The 20,524-nt window shown below is 41.7% G+C and overlaps 1 protein-coding gene across 1 annotated transcript; it reads right to left on the bottom strand.

Moving 5' to 3' along the window:
* Positions 1–12,368: 12,368 nt before the first annotated feature.
* Positions 12,369–18,001, bottom strand: GPR85 (G protein-coupled receptor 85). The gene is made up of 2 exons (XM_006122521.5): positions 17,694–18,001; positions 12,369–16,195 (listed from the first exon to the last, which is right to left on the bottom strand). Exon 2 carries the CDS (start codon positions 16,013–16,015, stop codon positions 14,903–14,905), a length of 1,113 nt encoding a protein of 370 aa, XP_006122583.1. The 5' UTR covers positions 16,016–16,195; positions 17,694–18,001; the 3' UTR covers positions 12,369–14,902.
* Between the last annotated feature and the right edge of the window lie 2,523 nt (positions 18,002–20,524).

The raw sequence follows: 20,524 nt of genomic DNA, 5'->3' as shown, positions 1-20,524 counted from the left end.
CAGGCTTTACGGGTGAAATCCTAGTTCCTTTGAAATCAGTGGGAGTTTTGCCAATAATTTCAATGAGGTCATAGCAACTGACTTTTAACACAACTGTGTAAAAAAAGCAATGATGCTGCACTTATATAAATTATACTTCATTATAGTCTGTTAAAAATACTGACATCCCATAGTAATAGTCTGTTTCTAGACACTGTAGGCTTGCCTGCTGGCAACACTGGAGTAAATGAATCTAAATGAAGTAAACGTGTCAATTTAAAGTTGATCAATTAATCTGCACTAAATTCCTGTGCAGTCACTCTCATTCAGAACTGATGCTATGTCTACACAGCAACATTATTTCAAAATAACTAGTGTTATTTCGAAATAACATAGTCCGCATCTACACATCACGTTGAAATACTGTCAAGCCGGAGAACTTCTTACTCCAACTCCTGTAACCCTCAGGAAGGTCGGAGGCAGAGTGCTCTATTTTGAAATAAGTACTGTGTAGACAGCACCAAAAATTGAAATAAGCTATTTCGAAATAAGCTATGCAATTGACATGGCTCAATTTGTGTAGCTTATTTCAAGTTCAGCCCTGCTATGGAGATGTGCCCTGAAGTGGCCTTACTTTGGTATAGTTTAACTCACTTTTTCTGTCAGCTGTCTGGACTCTAATTCCACACGTACTAACTCTGACAACACGCAGAGTGCCAATGCCAATGTTTAATGCATTACATGTGTTATTTTAGAGCAGGAGGTTTGTTTCCATTGTAGTTAGTTTGACTTGGAAGTAGCTGTCTCTGCCAAGCTTTAAATTAATAAATTATTTAGGAGTCAGTATTTGTCCTTAGATGACACAGTTGAGAGAAGTCAATATGATGCAAAGTATCCCTGTTAGACAAACCGGTCTTGCACAGAGTGAAGATATAGTGTAAAGGAAATGTCAAAAGGGGAAATCAATTCCTTCAAGCTTTGGAACATTTAAATGAATTGTCGTAATAATACTTATTGTATCTCTGTGTACTTAATTGCTGCCTCAAGAATTTTTATCAATACTGGACCACTCTGATTTGCCTGACTATGATTGTGTTTATCAGTTAGTTTTTTAGCTCCATGACTCATTATGAGCCAGCTATTGTTTTTTATGATGCTGACAAATTAACTTATTTATTGTGAGTGGAGGTAACTGAGGGTATGTCTACACTACCCCGCTAGTTCGAACTAGCGGGGTAATGTAGGCATACCGCACTTGCAAATGAAGCCCGGGATTTGAATTTCCCGGGCTTCATTTGCATAAGCGGGGCTCCGCCATTTTTAAAACCCTGCTCGTTAGAACCCTGTGCCGCGCGGCTACATGGGACACGAACTAGGCTTCCTAGTTCGAACTACCTAGTTCGTGCCCCGTGTAGCCACGCGGCACAGGGTTCGAACCAACGGGGTTTTAAAAATGGCGGAGCCCCGCTTATGCAAACGAAGCCCGGGAAATTCAAATCCCGGGCTTCATTTGCAAGTGCGGTATGCCTACATTACCCTCCTAGTTCGAACTAGGAGGGTAGTGTAGACATACCCTTATGTAGTGGGAGCTTTTAATTTGAGACATTCAAAATGTAGCAAAAATGTATATTTTAGTATTGGTTATAATAATATAAATATGATGCATAATGATTTGATGTATAATGACTTGCTTAACAGTTCTGTATGCTTCTCTTTCACCCTGTCTCTCATGATTAGACAATGTTTACTGTAAGGTGTTACTTCCTGTTAGCTTTACAAATTAAGTTGCACCTCATGTCTGCATTGTAAACTAAGTTGGGTCTTCTATGTAATCCTATGTAATCCTTATCTGGATTGCTCTGTAAATTGTTGTAACTGTGAAAGCCATCACAAATACCTAGGTGGTCAAGACGAAGTGGGAACCTTGAAGATAACCAGGAAAGATAACCATTGTGTCTGAGGCTGAATGAAATTAGCAGCATTGACGAACTCTGAGGACAGACAGACACCCCCAATAGTGAGACACAAACAAGAGACAATGATGGGAAGCCTGACAATAGACATAAAAAAAATAACTGTAGAAAACACAAAGTTTAACACCTTTTAAGGATGAATGATTTCAGCATGACACTGCAATATCCATAGACTCAAATGGGAACTTACATGTATAAAAAGGGGAGCTGTTGCAATTAAACTCTGGGTTCCATCCTGCAAGCCAAGTGTCAGAGGAGCCTCAGAGGAACCCCAAATCCTCATAGTCAGCCTTGCCTGGCCAGCAAGACGGACTTGACTAGAATAGTAACTATACACCTTCTGCAGTACGTTTCTGTTTGTGTGGGCTCGTCTTTATGAAGCATATGCTAGCTGCTTTGATACTGTATTCTTAATAAATGTGGTGTTTGCCTTTTCCCCTAAAAAGATCCCATGTTATGAGAATATAAGCATAACACAAAATAGATTAAAGTCGCCCCAGCACCAAAGAACTAAGCAAAGATCACATTGCATTTACAAAAAACAGAACTATGTAGCACTTTAAAGACTAACAAGATGGTTTATTAGGTGATGAGCTTTCGTGGGCCAGACCCACTTCCTCAGATCAAATACGAAAGCTCATCACCTAATAAACCATCTTGTTAGTCTTTAAAGTGCTACATAGTCTTGTTTTTTGTTTCAGCTAGACTAGACTAACACGACTACATCTCTATTACTATTGCATTTACAAGCTGTGATGTGGCTTTTGGAGGGAAGGAAGAAAGGCAGAACAGCTGTGCAGTAAGGTCTTAATATCTTTGGTTTCACCTCATTCCAGGATAAGGTGGGTTGTTGAGAGAGTCAGTGGATCCCACTTATGCAGAGGTGTGGTATATGCCAATTAGCTGTAATATAGGAGTGGTTGCAGTGTTGAAGACTGAAGAAGGTGGGGGCGGATTCCATCTTTCAGCCTCCAGGAAATTCCCTAGACTTGGTTCAGAAAGGGATGAATTTCACCCATTTTAATCACATTTTTTTCATGTTGCTTAATAAAAATAGAAGCAATTTACTGAAATTCCAGAGAGAATTGCTGACTCAGAAAGATTTTCTATGAAAACTTTCAGAAATTCCATTTGAAAAAGCTGCTTTGTGACCTAATAATGTTTGTGGAGTAAGGCCTCAGCTGGCATGGCTTAGCAAGAAACAAGGCAAGAATCAAAGTGCAATTTCTGCATCCCCCTGTGCTGCAACCTTTCCCCACATACCTGTTCATTATGGAGAAGAGCAATTAAATGGTGCCATTCCCCATACTCCACCTTCAGTCTCTGGCAATGCAAACGGCTCTTCCACCCACTTAGGGGAGTAGAAAGGTTCACAATACGGTTCCAAAGTATAATTTACAGATTAGATAGTAGCGAGCTATAGGTACGGTTGGTTGCTCCTCATCAACTGTTTTTACTTGCTCATAATATATTCTCCTTTTGAACTCAAACCTTCCATGCTTGGTCTCAGCTAAACTGAATTATTTTGGAAAATTTTAGCTAAGCCCATTAGTTTTTTATGATACACACACACAGAGAAAACAAATCAACAGACTGTCTTTGCTCACAAATATTTGAAAAAGTGGCTGAACTTTTAAAGTTTTCTGTGGTTGGCCCTCATTGAGGACTAGCTTATTGGAAAGCCTGATCAATTTTATTTATCTCTTTTGAAATAACAAAAATCTTGCATTCTTTACCGAGGCATAATTTTCACTGAAGTCAGTGCAAATTTTGCCTGAGTAGCAAACTGGAACCAAAGTTATGAGCAATTACATGCTCAGCAAAGCATTATTTTATGAGGTAGGTATTCTATGTCCATAGTGCCGCATTTATATCAGAGTGCATTAGATTAAAACCTATGGAATTTTATTTGCTTTTTTTGTGTTTGCTTTCCATGTATACACTCATTCCATCAAAAGGACACATATTCCACACTAGGTGTCCTTTGACCCTTTATTAAACTACAGTTAACCAAAAAGTCTGCTCGGGGTGCCCCATACAGTCATTACCATAAAACATAACCCAGCAGCTAAGTATGTATTCTTTATCTTTATGCTCTCTTGCAGAGTCCTCCTAGCAAAAGTGCCTTGCAACATGCTCTGCAGAACAACAAAGAAGAACAATTTTAGCCCAAGTAGGAACAAGTTTCAAGGCTGAGGGGCCCTCACAGAGAATGGCCTGCAAAGTCAGGAAAGGCACAAGTCCATTATTTCAAAAGGGCTTGTGTGTATTTAAGAGGGCAGAAATGTATAGAAATGTGCAAATGCACACACCACTGCATAACCCAAGAGTTAGTGCCCATAGATCAAGTGTGGGCAAGAGGCAGCTTGCAGGCCCGATCCAGCTAGTGGGCCGAATCCAGCCCACCAAGCCACTGGATCCACCTGAGGCCACCTTGCCAGTATCCTTACTACAGAGCAGCTCACACTGTTTTAAACAGCTGTCTGCTAATTGCTCTGCAAGCTGGGGAGATACAGGAGAATTTGTGTGCTGACCCTGCCCCCATCAAAATCCCTCTGTTCCCATTGGCCAGTTTCCGGCTAATAAGAGCTGAGAAATTTTGTTGGAGGCAGGGGCAGAGTGAAGCCTCCTTCCCCCTCCCAGTGCTGGAGCAGAGCCACATGAGCAGCCCGCTCAGCAGACAGGCATGAAGCTTGTCTCAGGTTCCTGCAGAGCTGCTCGCTGGGAGCCGCCTAGGTAAGTGTTGCCCAGCCACAGCCTCTGGCACCCCACCTCCTTTCTCCTCACCCTAACTACCTACCCCAGGTCACCAACCCTTCCTGCCCCAGCTCACCACCTAAACCCTCTATATCCCCTCTCCCCACCTCCTTCAGGTCACAACTCCTCCCAGACCCTGTACTCCCCCTCCCCCCCACAGCCCTTTCCCAGGCCAGAATCCTCTCCTGAACCCATATCCCCTTCTGGACCCTGCCCCCCAAGCTCCTGCTCCAGATTGGCACCCCTCCTTCACCCAAATTCCCTCTCAGATCCCACACCACCTCCTGCATCCCAGTTCTCTATCCGAAGCTCCCTTCTACACCCCACATGCTGTCCCAGGCCTTGCACCCCCTCCATACACGTGCAGCCCTTGACCACTTACCAAAATCTTGCAGTGGCTCCCCATTAAAAAGTATTGTCCCCACCCCTCCCGTAGATACATCCACATTTTCTCTTTATAAAACAAAAAGGCAAACTATCCCTCTCTCACACACATGCAAAAGAGGTTAAATATAAAAGCAAATATATATTTATATATATGCAGTTGTTGTTCAAGTGCGGCTGGACAGGGCTGGACTGTATAGGGCTGGACAGGGAAGGATGGTAGAGATGGCAGTCCTCTCCAGCACTTTCAAGGATACATGAGCACACAAAGCACCCACTCTTAAACTTTTCAACAGATTGCAGAGCGTGTCGTCACTGGCTGAGACAGTTTGCACTCTCCAAAAGAAAGTGGTGGTGGTGGTGGTGGTGGGGATGGGAGGGGACATTGTATTGTGAGATTAGTTTTCACCCATATCCAGAAAGCTAACACCAGACTTATGTGCCTCATAAATGCCTCAAAACAGGGTTTATGTGGAGCACAGGCCTTATGCTGACCTTCTGCACAGCAAGGGATTTCATCATGGGAGCACAGGGATTGGGTTTGTGGCTGGCTCATGCATAGGGGATATTTTAAAATAATCCCCCTTAAGTCAAATGTATAGGTGGTGTGTCTTCACTACCAAGCCCGTTATTTTGAAACTAGCCAAATAGCCAATCATAAGACGGGATTTTCAGGTCTCTCCTCCATGTCGGTCTTCTCCCCTGAGCCTTCAGTCTCTCACTCCGTGTCTCTTTCTCTCTCTCCTCCTCCTCCTACTGCCTCCCCCTCTCTCTTTCAGATCTCCTCCGCCTTCTGCCTCTCTCTCTCCGTCTCTCTCTTTCTCTTTTTCCCCCTCCTGCCTCTCACTCTCTCTCCGCTCTCCTCTGTCTCTGTCGGGGATGCATGCTTGTCCAGGCCCTGCCCCCTGGCCGTGTACGTCACCGCCTCACCCCCCCTTCACCTCCCACCATGGCGCTCGGCTAACTTCTGCGCCACTCAGCCGGGCAGCCGCAGGGGAGCAAGCGGTGCAAGTGGCTGTTTGGGCTTCGCGCTTCCCATGCAGCAAAGAGTGCTGCATGGGGACAGCTTGCGCCGCTTGCTCCCCTGCGGTGGCCCAGCTGAGTGGTGCAGAAGTCAGCTGAGAGCCACAGCGTGAGGCGAAGGACATGACTCAGGCAACAGCGCCGCCCAGAGGGAACAGCCAGGGAGGGAACAGCGCCGCCCAGAGGGAACAGCCAGCATTTCAGCGTTACAGAGTCACAGACATTGGGCTTCGATATATATCATAAGGTGCCGGTTATTTCAAAATCTGCACACCTGCTTTTCTCAAGGAATAACACTAATTTCAAAATAGTTATTTGGAAATAGTGGTATTGTGGAGGCTCCGGTGCCACTGTTTCAAAATAACTACTCCCCAGAGTAATTCGAACTAATTACTCCCCAGTGCTTCCTGGGGCTCTAAGTTGAGGTAGCGCATCCATGTTAATGGAGCCTACCTTGGACTAATTTTGAGGCTTCCCCATAGTGGGGGGACACTATTTTCATTTTGTAAAACGGGGAGTTCTTAAATTGAATTAAGTTATTTTGAAATAGCTTCCTAACGTAGACATGGCCTAACATACACACATGATTTCTCCATGTTATCTAGCCAAAGATGCTTTGTGACCCAGGAGCTCCCTTTCTTTGGATATAAAACACATGCGATACTTCCATCTCATTCCAGGAAAATCATATATCAAGCTATTGGATTTGGGATTGGGATATTGCACAATGCCACATTGTCCCACCAGTGCAGGGCAATTTATGACTCTTACTCATCAAATTTCTTCTCACTGAAAGTCACTATGTGCTGGCAAGATTAGAAAGAAAAAGGCACAAAACAAACTAAATCTAGGAAGAGACATAAAGGGTAACAAGAAAACATTCTACAAATATATTAAAAACAAGAGGAAGACCAAGGACGGTGTAGGCCCATTTCGCAGTGAAGAGGGAGAAACAGTAACAGAAAACTTGGAAATGGCAGAGGTGCTTAATGACTTCTTTATTTTGGTTTGGTGTTTGATGGTGACAGGATGCCTAACCGAGTGAATGCTAGTGGAAACGGGGTGGCTACGTCTAGACTGGCATGATTTTCCGGAAATGCTTTTAACGGAAAAGTTTTTCCGTTAAAAGCATTTTCAGAACAGAGCGTCTAGATTGGCAGGACGCTTTTCCACAAAAGCACTTTTTGCGGAAAAGCGTCCGTGGCCAATCTAGACGCGCTTTTCCGCAAAAAAGCCCCGATCGCCATTTTCGCGATTGGGGGCTTTTTTGCGGAAAACAACTCTCTGCTGTCTACACTGGCCCTTTTGCGCAAAAGTTTTGCGCAAAAGGACTTTTGCCCGAACGGGAGCAGCATTGTATTTCCGTAAGAACACTGACAATCTTACATGAGATTGTCAGTGCTTTTGCGGAAATTCAAGCGGCCAGTGTAGACAGCTGGCAAGTTTTTCCAGAAAAGTGGCTGATTTTCCGGAAAAACTGGCCAGTCTAGACACAGCCGGTAGCTTTAGAAGTTAAAATAAAAAAGGAACAAGTTAAAAATTACTTCAAACAGTTAGATGTCACCAGAGCCTAATGAAATGCATCCTAGAATACTCAAGGAGCTGATAGATGAGGTATCTGAGCCAAACATCTTTGAAAATTCATGGAAGTCAGGAGAGATTGCAGAAGACTGGAAAAGGGCAAATATAGTGCCCATCCATAAAAAAGGAAATAAGAACAACCCAGGAAACTGCAGAACAGTCAATTTAACTTCTGTGCCAGGGAAGATACAGACCAAGTAATTAAAGAATTCATCTGCAAACAACTGGAAGATAAAAGGTGATAGGAAACACCACAGATGGATTTGTAAAGAACAAATCATGTCAAACCAATCTGATAGCTTTCTTTGATAGAATATCAAGCCTTGTGGATAAGGGAGAAGTGGTGGACGTGGTATACCTAAGCTTTAGTAAGGCATTTGACATGATCTCACATGACCTTCTTATCAATAAACTACAGAAATACAACCTAGATGGGGCTACTATAAGGTGGGTGCATAACTATAACTGTTCTCAGAGAGTAGTTATTAATGGTTCCCAATCATGCTAGAAAGGCATAACAAGTTGGGTTCCTTGGGGGTGTTTTGGGACCAGTTCTGTTCAATATCTTCATCTACAATTCAGATGATAGCATAGAGAATATGATTATTAAGTTTGAAGATGATACCAAACCGGCGGAGAGGGTGGCAGGAGGAGGGGTTGCAAATGCTTTGGAAGAGAAGGTCATAATTCAAAATGATCTGGACAAACTAGAGAAATGGTCTGAGGTATATAGGATGAAATTTAATAAGGAGAAATGAAAAGTACTCCACTTACAAAAGAACAATCAATTTCACGCATACAGAATGGGAGCCTGTCTGTCTAGGAAGGAGTAATGTCTAGGAAGGTGTACTGCTTAAAGGTATTAAGGGGTCACAGTGGACCACAAGCTGAATATGAGTCAACAGTGTGACACGGCAAAAGCGGCAAGGAGTCCTGTGGCACCTTATAGACTAACCGAAGTGTTCGAGCATAAGCTTTCGTGGGCAAAGACCCATTTTGTCAGATGCATGGTGCCACAGGACTCCTCGCCGCTTTTGCAGATTCAGACTAACACGGCTACCCTTCTGATAGTGTGACGCGGTAGCAAAAATGTTGTGAACAAGACACAAGAAGTCATTCTTCCGCTCTACTCTTCGCTGAATAGGCCTCAATTGGAGTATTGTCCAGTTCTGGGCACCACATTTCAAAAAAGATGTGGAGAAATTGGAGAAGGTCCAGAGAAGAGTGACAAAAATGATTAGAGATCTAGAAAACATGACCTATGAGGGAAATTTGAAAGAATTGCGCTTGTTTAGTTTGGGAAAGAGAAGACTGAGAGGCGACATGATAGTGGTTTTCAAATATCAAAAAGAGTGTCACAAGGACGAGAGTGACAAGACAAGAAGCAATGGGCTTAAATTACAGCAAGAGAGTTTAGACTGGACATTAGGGAAAACTTCCTAACTGTCAGGGTGGTTAAACATTGGAATAAATTGACTAGGGAGGTGGTGGAATCTCCATCATTGGAGATATTTAAGAACAGTTTAGAGAGACATCTATCAGGGATGATCTAGATGGCGCTTGATCCTGCCATGATGGCAGGGGACTGGACTTGATCCTGTCTAAAGGTCCCTTCCAGTTCTAGTATTCTTTGAGTCACAGAATGATTAAATAATTAGTAGGAAAGAATTTTATACTACATTTTAATCATGGAGAACAATCTTAGCATGAACATCGTGCCTCTTCTTCTGAAAAGTCAATTAGAGTAGTGCTGTAATATGCACTAATATAGTTCTCAATGAATATAAATTAGAAAGAAATTCACTACATAGTATGTAAGATTATATAACTGTGCAATGTCTAGATAATCCAAAACTTTTTTCAGTATTTACTAAAAACAAATGTTATAATCAAAATGCACATTCAAATTCAGCTCTTTGAAATTCATCAAACTAGCTTCTTTCCCTACTCAGTGATAATATGCTGCTCCAGCACTGGACTTGTATTAATAAACGTCCGCATTCATGAAAGGCAGGGCAAAGACAACGCAAGTGAACAAACACAACTTACTTCAAAGGGGATAAACACACTGGTCTCCTATGCCCGCAAGGCCTAAAGATTGATTGAAAGCTGTTTTATAAGAATATTTTGTAGCTGTACAAAATGTTGCTTTCATTTGCTAATGTTTTATCCATTTAATGTGTGGCAAGCATTGTTTTTAAACTCAAGACTTCACAAAATCAGATGTCTCCTGGACAGATAGCAGAACAATAACTATGGGGGGAAAGTTAGTTTTATTTTGACCTTTTCTTTTCTGTTTCATCTACTTCCTGGCTAAAGCCATGGGCACAAGGACCAGATCCTGTCAGCCAGGAAATGGAGAATGACAGCTCTGAAAGCTACTAGCAATAGCTGCAGGGGACCCACTGCCTGCTATCTTCTTCTTTAGCAAGGGAAACCAGATGGCTGGGGCCTGTTGCTGCAGCAAGCGAATTCCCTATTTGCACAGAGGTAGGCAGAATGGCAGAGGACTGGGTGGAATGCTCCTAAAAAAGCATGGGAACGAATGGGAATAAAGAGTGACTACAGAAACGAAACATCACAGATGGAAATGGGATTGATAGGGAGGCTGCAAAGGAGCCAGAGGGGCAACTAGAGGAAGGAAGAGACTGATGGTGGAGAGATTCTGCTTGAAGGGGCCTGTTCCTGCTCATTTCTTCCCTTATTTCATCAGCAAGATTATAATGAAATTCACTATCTTTAAATTAAATATGTGAGAATAAAAGGTAAATGCACAGTAGGACGATATTAATTGCCATAACAGAAGATATCATTAACCCTTCAAATGTTCTACTCTGGCTCTGGCAATGGCCTAAATCCTGAATTTCTGAGGGAAGCAAAAAGCCCTCACACTGAACCCAGACAACTATGCAGTAAGATAGAAAGAATCTTCTTTACCCAATCAATTTATACCCTGAAGCATTAACTTGATACACTACCCAGGATCTCAATGACAAGAATTACAATAACTGCACATGCTATTTTAATCCATGCAAGCATATAATCCTCATAGAAATCTTATTTACAATATTTGCCTCAATAACATCATGAGCCAATGAATTCCACACAGGAATTATATCTTGCATAAAACATAATTTAATGTGTTGCCTCTTAATTTCACTAAATGCCCCCTTGTTCTTTTATAATGAGCCTTGATAAAAAGCAGTAGCTCTGTCATAGGACCTTTGACTAATGAAAATTTGAAAATAGTTCTGGGTAATAACACAATTATATATTTGTAGTTAAAATCCAAAGAATTGTATCAAACTGTATAACAAAGCATGTTAATATCAAAAAAGAAAAACATTTAGCAAAAAAATGCTTTCAGACTTGTTCGTTGTTTGTTTTTTTAATTTACATCATTTACTGATTGCTAAATCTCCAGAGAAATACTTTTAAATTGCTTTTTTCCCACTGCACACTAAATAAGGCCTTCTTAGTATTCCAAAGTCTGAACATTATAGAAATGTTGGGGTCTGCTTCTGCTCCCAAATTAAGGTAATGGGCAAATACCAATTGACTTTCTTAGAAGCCTGGCCCAAACCTTAATTTGCATTTTTTTTAAAATACCTTACTTGAAAACTATCTGGTTAATCTTCAGAACCTACTATCTCTGGGTATGTCTAGACTAGCTCGTTAGTTCGAGCTAGGTAGGGTAATTATGGCAACCGGAGTTGCAAATGAAGCCCGGGATTTAAATATCCCGGGCTTCATTTGCATGTTCCCGGGCGCCGCCATTTTTAAATCCCCCTTAGTCCGAACTCTGTGCCCGCGGCTACACGCGGCACGGAGTAGGTAGTTCAAATCAGAGATCCTAATTCGAACCACCGTTACTCCTCATTCCATGAATTAGGATCTCTAATTCGAACTACCTACTGCCAGCGATGCATGCTTGTCCAGGCCCTGCCCCCTGTCTGTGTACGTCACCGCGTGTAGCTGCGGGCACGGAGTTCAGACTAATGGGGATTTAAAAATTGTGGCGCCCGGGAACATGAAAATGAAGCCCAGGATATTTAAATCCCAGGCTTCATTTGCAACTCCGGTTGCCCTAATCACCCTACCAAGCTCGAACTAACGAGCTAGTGTAGACATACCCTCTGCTACTTCAGGTTGAACCCTCCAGTCCTGCACTCTCTGGTCCAGCAACATCTGTGGTCTGCCATGATTTTAGTTAGTTGGCTGTCCATTTATCATGGGTGTGGCCAAGTTTCCTGCAGCCTCATAAAGTTGATTTACAGCCATCAGTCCTGGCTCTCAGGCTACATCTACACTGTGTGTTTTTTGTGGAAGAGGAAATGCAAATGGAGCGCTCATTTGCATATCTCATGCTCTCATTTGCATATATTTTTCCAAACCTTTTTGTGGAAGAGGTTTTTGCGATAAAAAGCCCTGTGTAGACTGGGCCATTTGTTCGAAAAAAAACCTTTTGTGCAAGAGCCTGTAAACCTCATTTTTTGAGGAATAAGGGCTCTTGTGCAAAAGTTTTTTTCCCGACAAATGGCCCCATCTACCCAGGGCTTTTTATCGCAAAAACCTCTTCTGCAAAAAGGATCGGAAAAAGATATGCAAATGAGAGTGTGAGATCTACAAATGAACGCTCCATTTGCATTTCCTCTTCCGCAAAAATACAGTGTAGACATAGCCTCAGTGTTCTATGCTGCTGTTTAGCTCTAATCTACCCCTAAATGTCTTCTGAAAAAATAGTAAGCAGAAAAAGCATTGGTAATGCTGCTAGACAATATTGACCTCCTGTGGTTCAGCAAATTCTCTGGTTCGGTAATGGTCAAGTCCGAAGGATGCCGGACTAGAGAGGTTCAATGTGTATAACTTTATTTACAGCTGTGTATATATATGTTTATTACAATATGTAATATCAGTGTTCCTTGTAAAGGTTACTATTTCATAGAAATAAGACTGAAATTATTGCCAAACTTAAGTGGGACAATTTCCAGAATTTTTCCCAACATATAATTAACTTTTTATTCCATGTTACCATGTTAGACAATTTTTTTAAGCTGATACTGATTTCAAAGTCTTTTTTTAGTGTAATAAAAAAACTTTTTGCTTGAACTTCCTTGGTTCCATTTCAAATGAGGATCTGCAATATTATTGTACCAATGACAAATCATTTGAGTAGTGATTTTTCTGTTTCATATCAGTAAATTAAACTATGCCTCACAACCAATCAACTCTGGTATAAAGCGAAAGCAAGGTCAAACAAACATATTGGTCACTAAAAATCTGTGATCAAGTTGTCTGATCATACATATGCACAACTCTCTGAATTGCTGCATATACACTGTAAAAACTTAAGCAATTCAGTTATTGACTGCTGCTTGTGTAGATGTAGATTAACCTGCTGTCCATAAAACTGCAATGATAGAGTACACCAATATTTAATTAAAACCACTAGTCTGTTCTTTCAGACATTAAGAAAACCAACATTCTTTATGTCTGACAGACTCATGATGTTGTGCTTCAAATATATACACTTAACAAAATTAACCTGTGAAGTTTATGTCTAATATTGTCTTGTACCTTTAAATATAACTGACATCTTAGAATACTAGAGGGGTAATTATGATAAACTACACAACAGTGCTATTGCAGATAATATCATTTATCAATCCTGTGGTCCCCATCATTCATGCATTTACAGTTTGGGAATACAGTGTCTGCAAAGAATAATAATCCATAATGGCTACATTCTCAAGTCTCATGCTAGCTCACTATACAAAATAAATTTTAAAAAGGTTAACTGTATAAAATTGGAAAAAATGTAAAATTTTATTCCAAGAAAATTAACAGGCTACACAGATAAATTTTGGCAAATGCAACTTTATATTGAAATCCACACATCTGTACCTTAAAGAAGGAAAGACTCACAGACGCTAATGTATTTTTAAAGTACTAGAAATCATATTATATGCTTCCACAAGTTAAAACTTAAATAATTTAAAACAACTAATACACCAAAATGTGCAGAAAGTATAAACAAGACTGTGCCTTCAGTAGAATAAATGCTTCACAAATTGTGCAAGATATCATACCAAGGCTGCGGTCTCCCTATGACAGCTGTCTTAAAATATAAACATACATCAACTGCCTGTGTTTCTCAGAACAAACTAGAATGGGCAGCACACCTAGAAAAAATATATCATCCCAGTGATGTGCATACTAATTTTGGGAACCATGGCACTAAAAAAGGAAAGATAGGATTATGTGATCTTTCATGCATTCCCAAATGACTGACCAGAGTTACTGATTCAATTTTCCTTGCTTATTTGCTTCATTGCTAAACAAAATGGAAGATACTAGATAACCCTTTAAGGCAACATGTGTTTATTCCGTGTAATTATGACTGTTCAGTTATGACTGGGTATTACCTAGATTAATGTTGCCTGACAGACTGATATCTAGCTTTTTTAAAAATATAAATAGGAGTTCAATAAACTTTATACCAAATCAACAAAAACCACAAAGTACAGTTGAATGCTAGTAATTTCACTGTTAAGGAAATGGTATTTAGAAAGAGCAATAGGTTTGGGGAAAAAAGAGTACTGTAAAGTCTAATTTGAACAAAAATACTGCTTTGGAATGCTCCCCAAAACTCAGTCACAAGGCAAACAGATTTGTCAGTGTGATAATCCAATAATGCATGGCACATCTTTAATCAGTTACAGTACTTACGAGTCCCCGATTTTCAGTCTTTGCAAAACAATAATTGTATGAAATGTTTTAAATGTCTTCAGATGTCTAAAATTAGTTTTTATCAACACATTAACCTCATATCAACTTAATTTATTAAGATGTCCAATGCTAATCATTTTGATGTTCTTATTAAATGTAGTGATATACACAGCATTTAGCACTGATACTTAGCATCTGCAATCATTATCTAGATTTCAACCACATAAAGGAATTCGGGGCAGTGGTTCAGTCCTTTGTTGTTAATTACAAACCTTCACCATTGGTCAGCAGGAACACTTTTGGATTTAAAATAGGATTATAGGTGAGCTATTGCAAAGACTGCAGAATGTTGCCCAAATCCTTACAGCTGCTGACTTCCCATTCTTGATTTTCTTCTCAAGACATGGCTACAGGCCACAATTGCTTAGCAGAGAAAGGGTAGTGTTTCACAAGGCTAAAGATTTACAGATGCTCCCTCATATAACACAGTAAGGTTCCCTTGGTAACCTGGATTTTCTGCAGTAAAGAAGGGTTGTACTGAAACAGCGCCTCAGCTCCCTGTTGGAGAAAATGCAGACAAAAGGATTGATTCCAGCCTGGGCAAAACTCATCCAGACAGCGGCTGTTAGAAATCCCCCTGGTACGACAGGCCCTCTTGCAAAAACTCTCCAATAACAGGCTACCAAATAGGGACCCCACAAGGTCAGAAAGAGGAAAGTCATAATGTAAAACATTCTGCTGATTCGCTTTTCCATTTTGAACTCATCCAAGACCAGTAGCCTTCTTCTGCCTGTGGTGTTTGCATTTTGCCTGATTCCCAGCAAGGTTGGTGGTGTGGGACCCCTTCCAAATCCAGCCAGCCAATTAGCTGCTGCTTGACCGCTGGCTCCAGGGCCATGAAAAGTCCAGTTCTGGCTCACCGCAGCAACAAACTGGACTGGCTTCATTTTCCTGCGATCATGAACAAAAAATATCAGCTTGAGGTAGACAAGCTGTGTGGCTAGGAGTATAAGGGCAAGAAGAAGCATAAATCCCAAAGAATCATTGGCTCTGAAAGAACGATGCTGAAAGGTGCATTGGTCTTCCTCCCTAATGAATGAGTAGGTGCCCACGTCTAAAACTGGGGGGAAAGCCATAGCTACAGAAAGGGTCCACACCATACAGATAACTGCCAAACAAGTCCAGAAGGTCAGTCTTTTTGTATAAAACCGGTGGTGGGCAATAGCTAAGTACCTGGTGACACTTATGCAGAACAACATAAAAGCAGTGTGGAAGCAGGACAAAACCCCCAAAAAGGCAATCACTTTGCAAGTAAGAGTCCCATACGTCCAAGTAGAGCCATTTTTTACTGAGGTGAAAACAAACGGGAAACAAATTGCAGATCTGAGGATGTCTGAGCAGCAAAGATCCAACAGGAAGTAGTAAGGAGCTCTATGCAGGGTCTTATCTTTGACTAGCAAAATGGAGATCAGAAGGTTACCCACCACACTGACTCCTATTATGAAACCCAGTGAAGTCAGTTTTAGGAAGGCTGTTAAAGGAGAGAGATTTTGTAAAATGTTGTCAGCTGCATGGCTGTAGTTCGCCATAGATGGATGGATGATATGGATATTGCCTCAGTCAAGTCTTATGATCTATATATAAGAACAAGGAAAAAGTAGATCCATACATCTTACTGAAAATGTAATCCACAAACAGAACAGATCTTGTGTTTAGTCATAGAGTACATCCTCTTTTCTTCTTTCTGACTTGTCATGCCATCAAAATATCTGGAAAAAAAATCAAGCTATCAGTTCTTAAGTTATCAAGTAATGATGTCAGAAAGAGCTAACAAAGATGTTAATTTATGGGGTCCCAAATGAAGTTGTAAATTTGAGTACTATTTGTTTTTATATACCACGAGGCATTTTCATATGACTTGCAAAGCTATTGTATAACATTTTGGCTTCTTTGGAATTTCATATATTTGACTAATTTACAGTTCCTGAACTGACCAAACACATCATCTTTGATACACACCTTATATTTGTAGAATATATAATTTTATAGTTCATGCCTCAAAGGCTTTATGAATAAAATGATCCCCAGTTCACAACTCTAGAAATTGATCACTGGCATTTTAAAAGCTATTCTAAAAGACCACTTGATTTGGACATTACCTACCTTTATTTTGCATCTATACATTTGTCAATGTTGTAGAGGCAGCTGCTGTGTTGATATGGATCATACCCAAAGAAACCCTGCAGAATTTATGTTTTTTAACCCAAGTCACCAAAGCACATTAATCACACAGTGTTAGCTCAAGCCCATTGTAAAAAAAATGGTATTCACTATTTTTTCTCCTGTAAACCAAGATTTTGTTATTAGGCTTTGAAATAAACACGGATGCTAGACAGACAACAGCACTGTGCTTTAAAGGACTCCTCCTCCCCTTCTTCTGCCTTTCCCCTTTTATTATTACAAATCTTTAAAGCCCCAACATTATCGTTAAAGCTCCAACATTATTATTAAACCCTGGTTAATGTAAACATTGGGGGGGGGGGGGAAGGAAACACACCCAAAATAAATCCCTTCCATTGAAAGGGCTGTCTTTGGTTGTGCTTAAATAAACGTATAACGATTGCATCTTTCTTTAGTTAATTAGGACTCCAATTATTCTAATCCTTCCGGTGAATCGCAACTGAATACATTTCACGCAAAAGATGAAAATAAAATACAGTATAATAAAAATTGCCCGCTGCTTTCCCAAAGCCAGGGACAAGAACCCCTGCAAGCGTGATCAGGCTCCTCCGTTATTCACAAGAAGTGCTTCCTATGCCACCTCGGGTGTACAAAGGAGACTCACACTGAATTCCACTAGAATCCTTCCATTCTTACCAGCCACAAAGCGCCTGATTACTGCTGTGTAAACAGAGCCTGATCAGATCATGGCAACGTTTTAACACCACGAAATCCGCCCCCCACCCCCAGTTTTCCTCCCGTTATTCCCTCGGCTCCACACACACACACACAGACACACAGACACACACACACAGAGCGATGCAGGGGGAGACTAGCTTCTGGGTTGCAAGGGCGCCTGGGAGCCGCTGGTGCTTTGCAGCCCCATTTGCCCTGAGCCTGCTCAGCATCCCCAGCCCAGCTGAAGATGCATTGTCTGTGGCCACTTCCATTATGCAGTTAAGTTAAAAAAACACCCTCGGGGAGGAAGATCTCTCCCCCCCGCAGCGCCTGCACCAGCTCTGCGCCCCCCAGCCCCTCTCCTCCTACCTGTTGGTGCTGGCGAGCCTCGCACTCTACAGCGTCTGCCGGCTGTAAATTGCTAGTGGGTTTTTGTTTTTCTTCCCCCTTGGTACCTGGGCTGAGGACCTAGTCAGTGGCGCCGGCGGCGCATGCTCGCTCAGCCTCCTTCAGCTCCCAGCCTCCGCCTCCCCTGTCGCAGCGGCACAGTCTCTTGCAGCCGCCGCCGCTGCACGGTGCGGCTGCTGAGCCGGAGTTCGCGGGGAGCCGGGGCGAGCCGGCGTGGGGAGGAGGCGGAATCAGGCTGCTCCTTGCTCATGCCTTTGAACTGACCCCTCCCCCCCCACCGATCCGAGCCGGGGAAGGGCTGGCTGCCGGCTGGTACTTTGCAGCCCCCTAGGAGGCAGAGGACGGTAGCTCGCGGCTGCTGGGATGCGGTCATTCGAGGCGCAGCATCTCTCCTGTCAGAAGTTACCCAGGCCAGTTGGTTTCCTCTCTAGCAATGGTAGAGCAAGAAAAGGGGCCCTGAGCCAAGTGCAATCACAGGAAGGGATGGGGAGGGTTTTGCAGAGGGTTGATTTGGAAACAAAAATCTCCCCCCCCCCCCACACACAGATACACACTATAGGTATGTTTGTCATGAAGCAAGTTTTGAGGGTTCCAGTGAAAACTTGTAGAACATATTTTGCTGTAAGAAGATGGGCCTCCATTTCTCCTCCAAAGCAAACTGCTCTCTCTCTCTCTCTCTCTCTCTCTGTGGGGGGAAGACTATGGAAATATTAAACTGATGATGGAGCTATAAGGCTTCTGCATATGGTGAGGTTCTGGTGGTGTCCCAGGAACCCCTGGATTGAAGTACAAGTGCTATGAGATGGCATTGCTGATCAAAGACTATTGCAGTATGTCACTCCCTGTCTCCCTGTGGTGGTGTTTAATTCATTCTGTGTTCTGGCTATCAGTCACAATATTTAAAGCTAGAAAAAAAAACCAAGGATTTTAAATTAAACCTCATAAAGCATGTCCCTCTGCCCTCCGGCATATTTAATTTTATACAAGATTATTTGAGAAAATCATGGGGGGAGAGAGGGGGAAGAACAACCACCAAAAAAATGTTTATTTCAGGGCTGTTATGGAACAGCTCATTGTTGGTGGGGAAATTTTGATCCTGCAAGCCTTCCTCATGATGAACTTCAGGTCAAAGGGAACTCTTTCTTAGAGTAGATTGGTAGGGTTGAGCTCATTATGTGTAGCTCAGGCTTTTCAGAATACAGTTATCTTGACATCATTAGTAGATTGCAGTCCTTTTTGTTAATCTGATGTCAAAATTGTTTGAGATTTGTTTCACTTTTAAAGTGACTTTGAATTCAATGGCAAAATTCATTAACTTCAGTGGGAGTACAGTCTTGCCCAAAGGGATTACAACAACTGAAAAGTGTGGTTATTTAAAGCAAAAACAAAATAAAAAACAACCTTTGACATGGGTTATTCACTACAGATGAAATTCATCTTTTGTGAAGAGAGTTTGCACAAAGCTTCAGTCCCATTTAGTGGGCTTTTGTGTTCAATTTATATATAAATCACGTGTGTGCACTGAACATACGGGGTTAATTTTGGCCCTCAAGAATTGACTTTTTGGGTGATTTAAAAGGTTATTAAAGTTACATTACTCCAAGGTGTACAATTGTTACTCCATAACCACGTTACCTAAGTTTCTATATCGAAATATATGTTCCAAGTATATTATGGTTGAAAAAACTTTAAAGACAAATTCCTGCTATGAGTCGATATATTAAATAGACTGATCAAATATACTGGAAGAATTCCATGAATAGCTTGAAAATTATGTACTTTTGATAATAGCATATCAGTTGTATCTTCAACATTCTGATTAGGAAGCAGGTTGGCTGATGTATAACTCATTGTTGAATAATATAATTGCTCACAGGTAGGATTTATTCATAGAACACAGTTTGGTAATGTGTTCACATAGTAAGAAAATACATAAAAAGATGGTCTAATGCAAATTAACACTGCTTACTGTACATGTGTAATTTCAGAACCCAGACATCTAGGCCTGGAGGAATATGTTTTCTCATAGGGTGAACTAACTGTTTAAGGCAGTGATGGGCAACCTTTGGCCTGAGGGCTGCATGTAGCCCATTAGGGTTCTATGTGTAGCTAACAAGGCATCTTGTTTATTGTTGCCTTCAGCAGGAGTGGCCCTAGACTAGCTGCCAGCAACTGGTGCCCTGGGCTAACCATGCAATCGGTGCCCCCACCTCCAAACCCCTCAATGATATTGTGCCACCATTTGGCGCCCCATTGCGCCCCATTTAACTTGGTGCCCTAGGCGACTGCTTAGTTCGCCTATATGGACGGGCCGCCCCTGGCCCTCAGTTCCTCTGGTTTCCATCCACATAGTTTTTTTCCCTACTAGTATTACTTAAGTTGCATGGACTTAAAGAAAGGATATGGGAAGTGAAGTGCAAGCTGATTGCACACAATATTGACTGTGAGAGCGGTACACTCCCTCTGCATTCAAAGTGTTGTTATGGTTCAGTTGGCACAGCCTGCAAATTCTAGGTATGCAAGTTCAGTAAGCAAAATGACCTTATTCTAGGAGATTGTCTTGGTTACGACAATCTTGCAGCCCACTGAGATGAAGGAGGGCCACTCATGCGGCCCACTCACCAGCCTAGGTTGCCCACCATTGCTTTAAGAGATAAGATTGCTTCTTCAAGTAGTGGGACCTAGAGTACCAAGATCATGTAACTAAGAATACGGCTGGCTTGGAGTTAAAGGCAGTCCTGGGAAAACACTAAGAAGAGCAGATCTCAAAGTAAGTGGGTCCATCAAAGAGT

The sequence above is a fragment of the Pelodiscus sinensis genome, chromosome 1 (genome assembly GCF_052426305.1).
Source record: "Pelodiscus sinensis isolate ZL-2025 chromosome 1, ASM5242630v1, whole genome shotgun sequence".
Taxonomy (NCBI): Eukaryota; Metazoa; Chordata; order Testudines; family Trionychidae; genus Pelodiscus; species Pelodiscus sinensis.
Note: the sequence above shows the minus strand (reverse complement) of the source record. Positions and strands in the feature narration are given on the sequence as shown.

Coding starts and splice junctions, on each gene's coding strand:
- GPR85 (XM_006122521.5), bottom strand. CDS start 16,015: ATGGCGAACTACAGCCATGCAGCTGACAACATTTTACAAAATCTCTCT.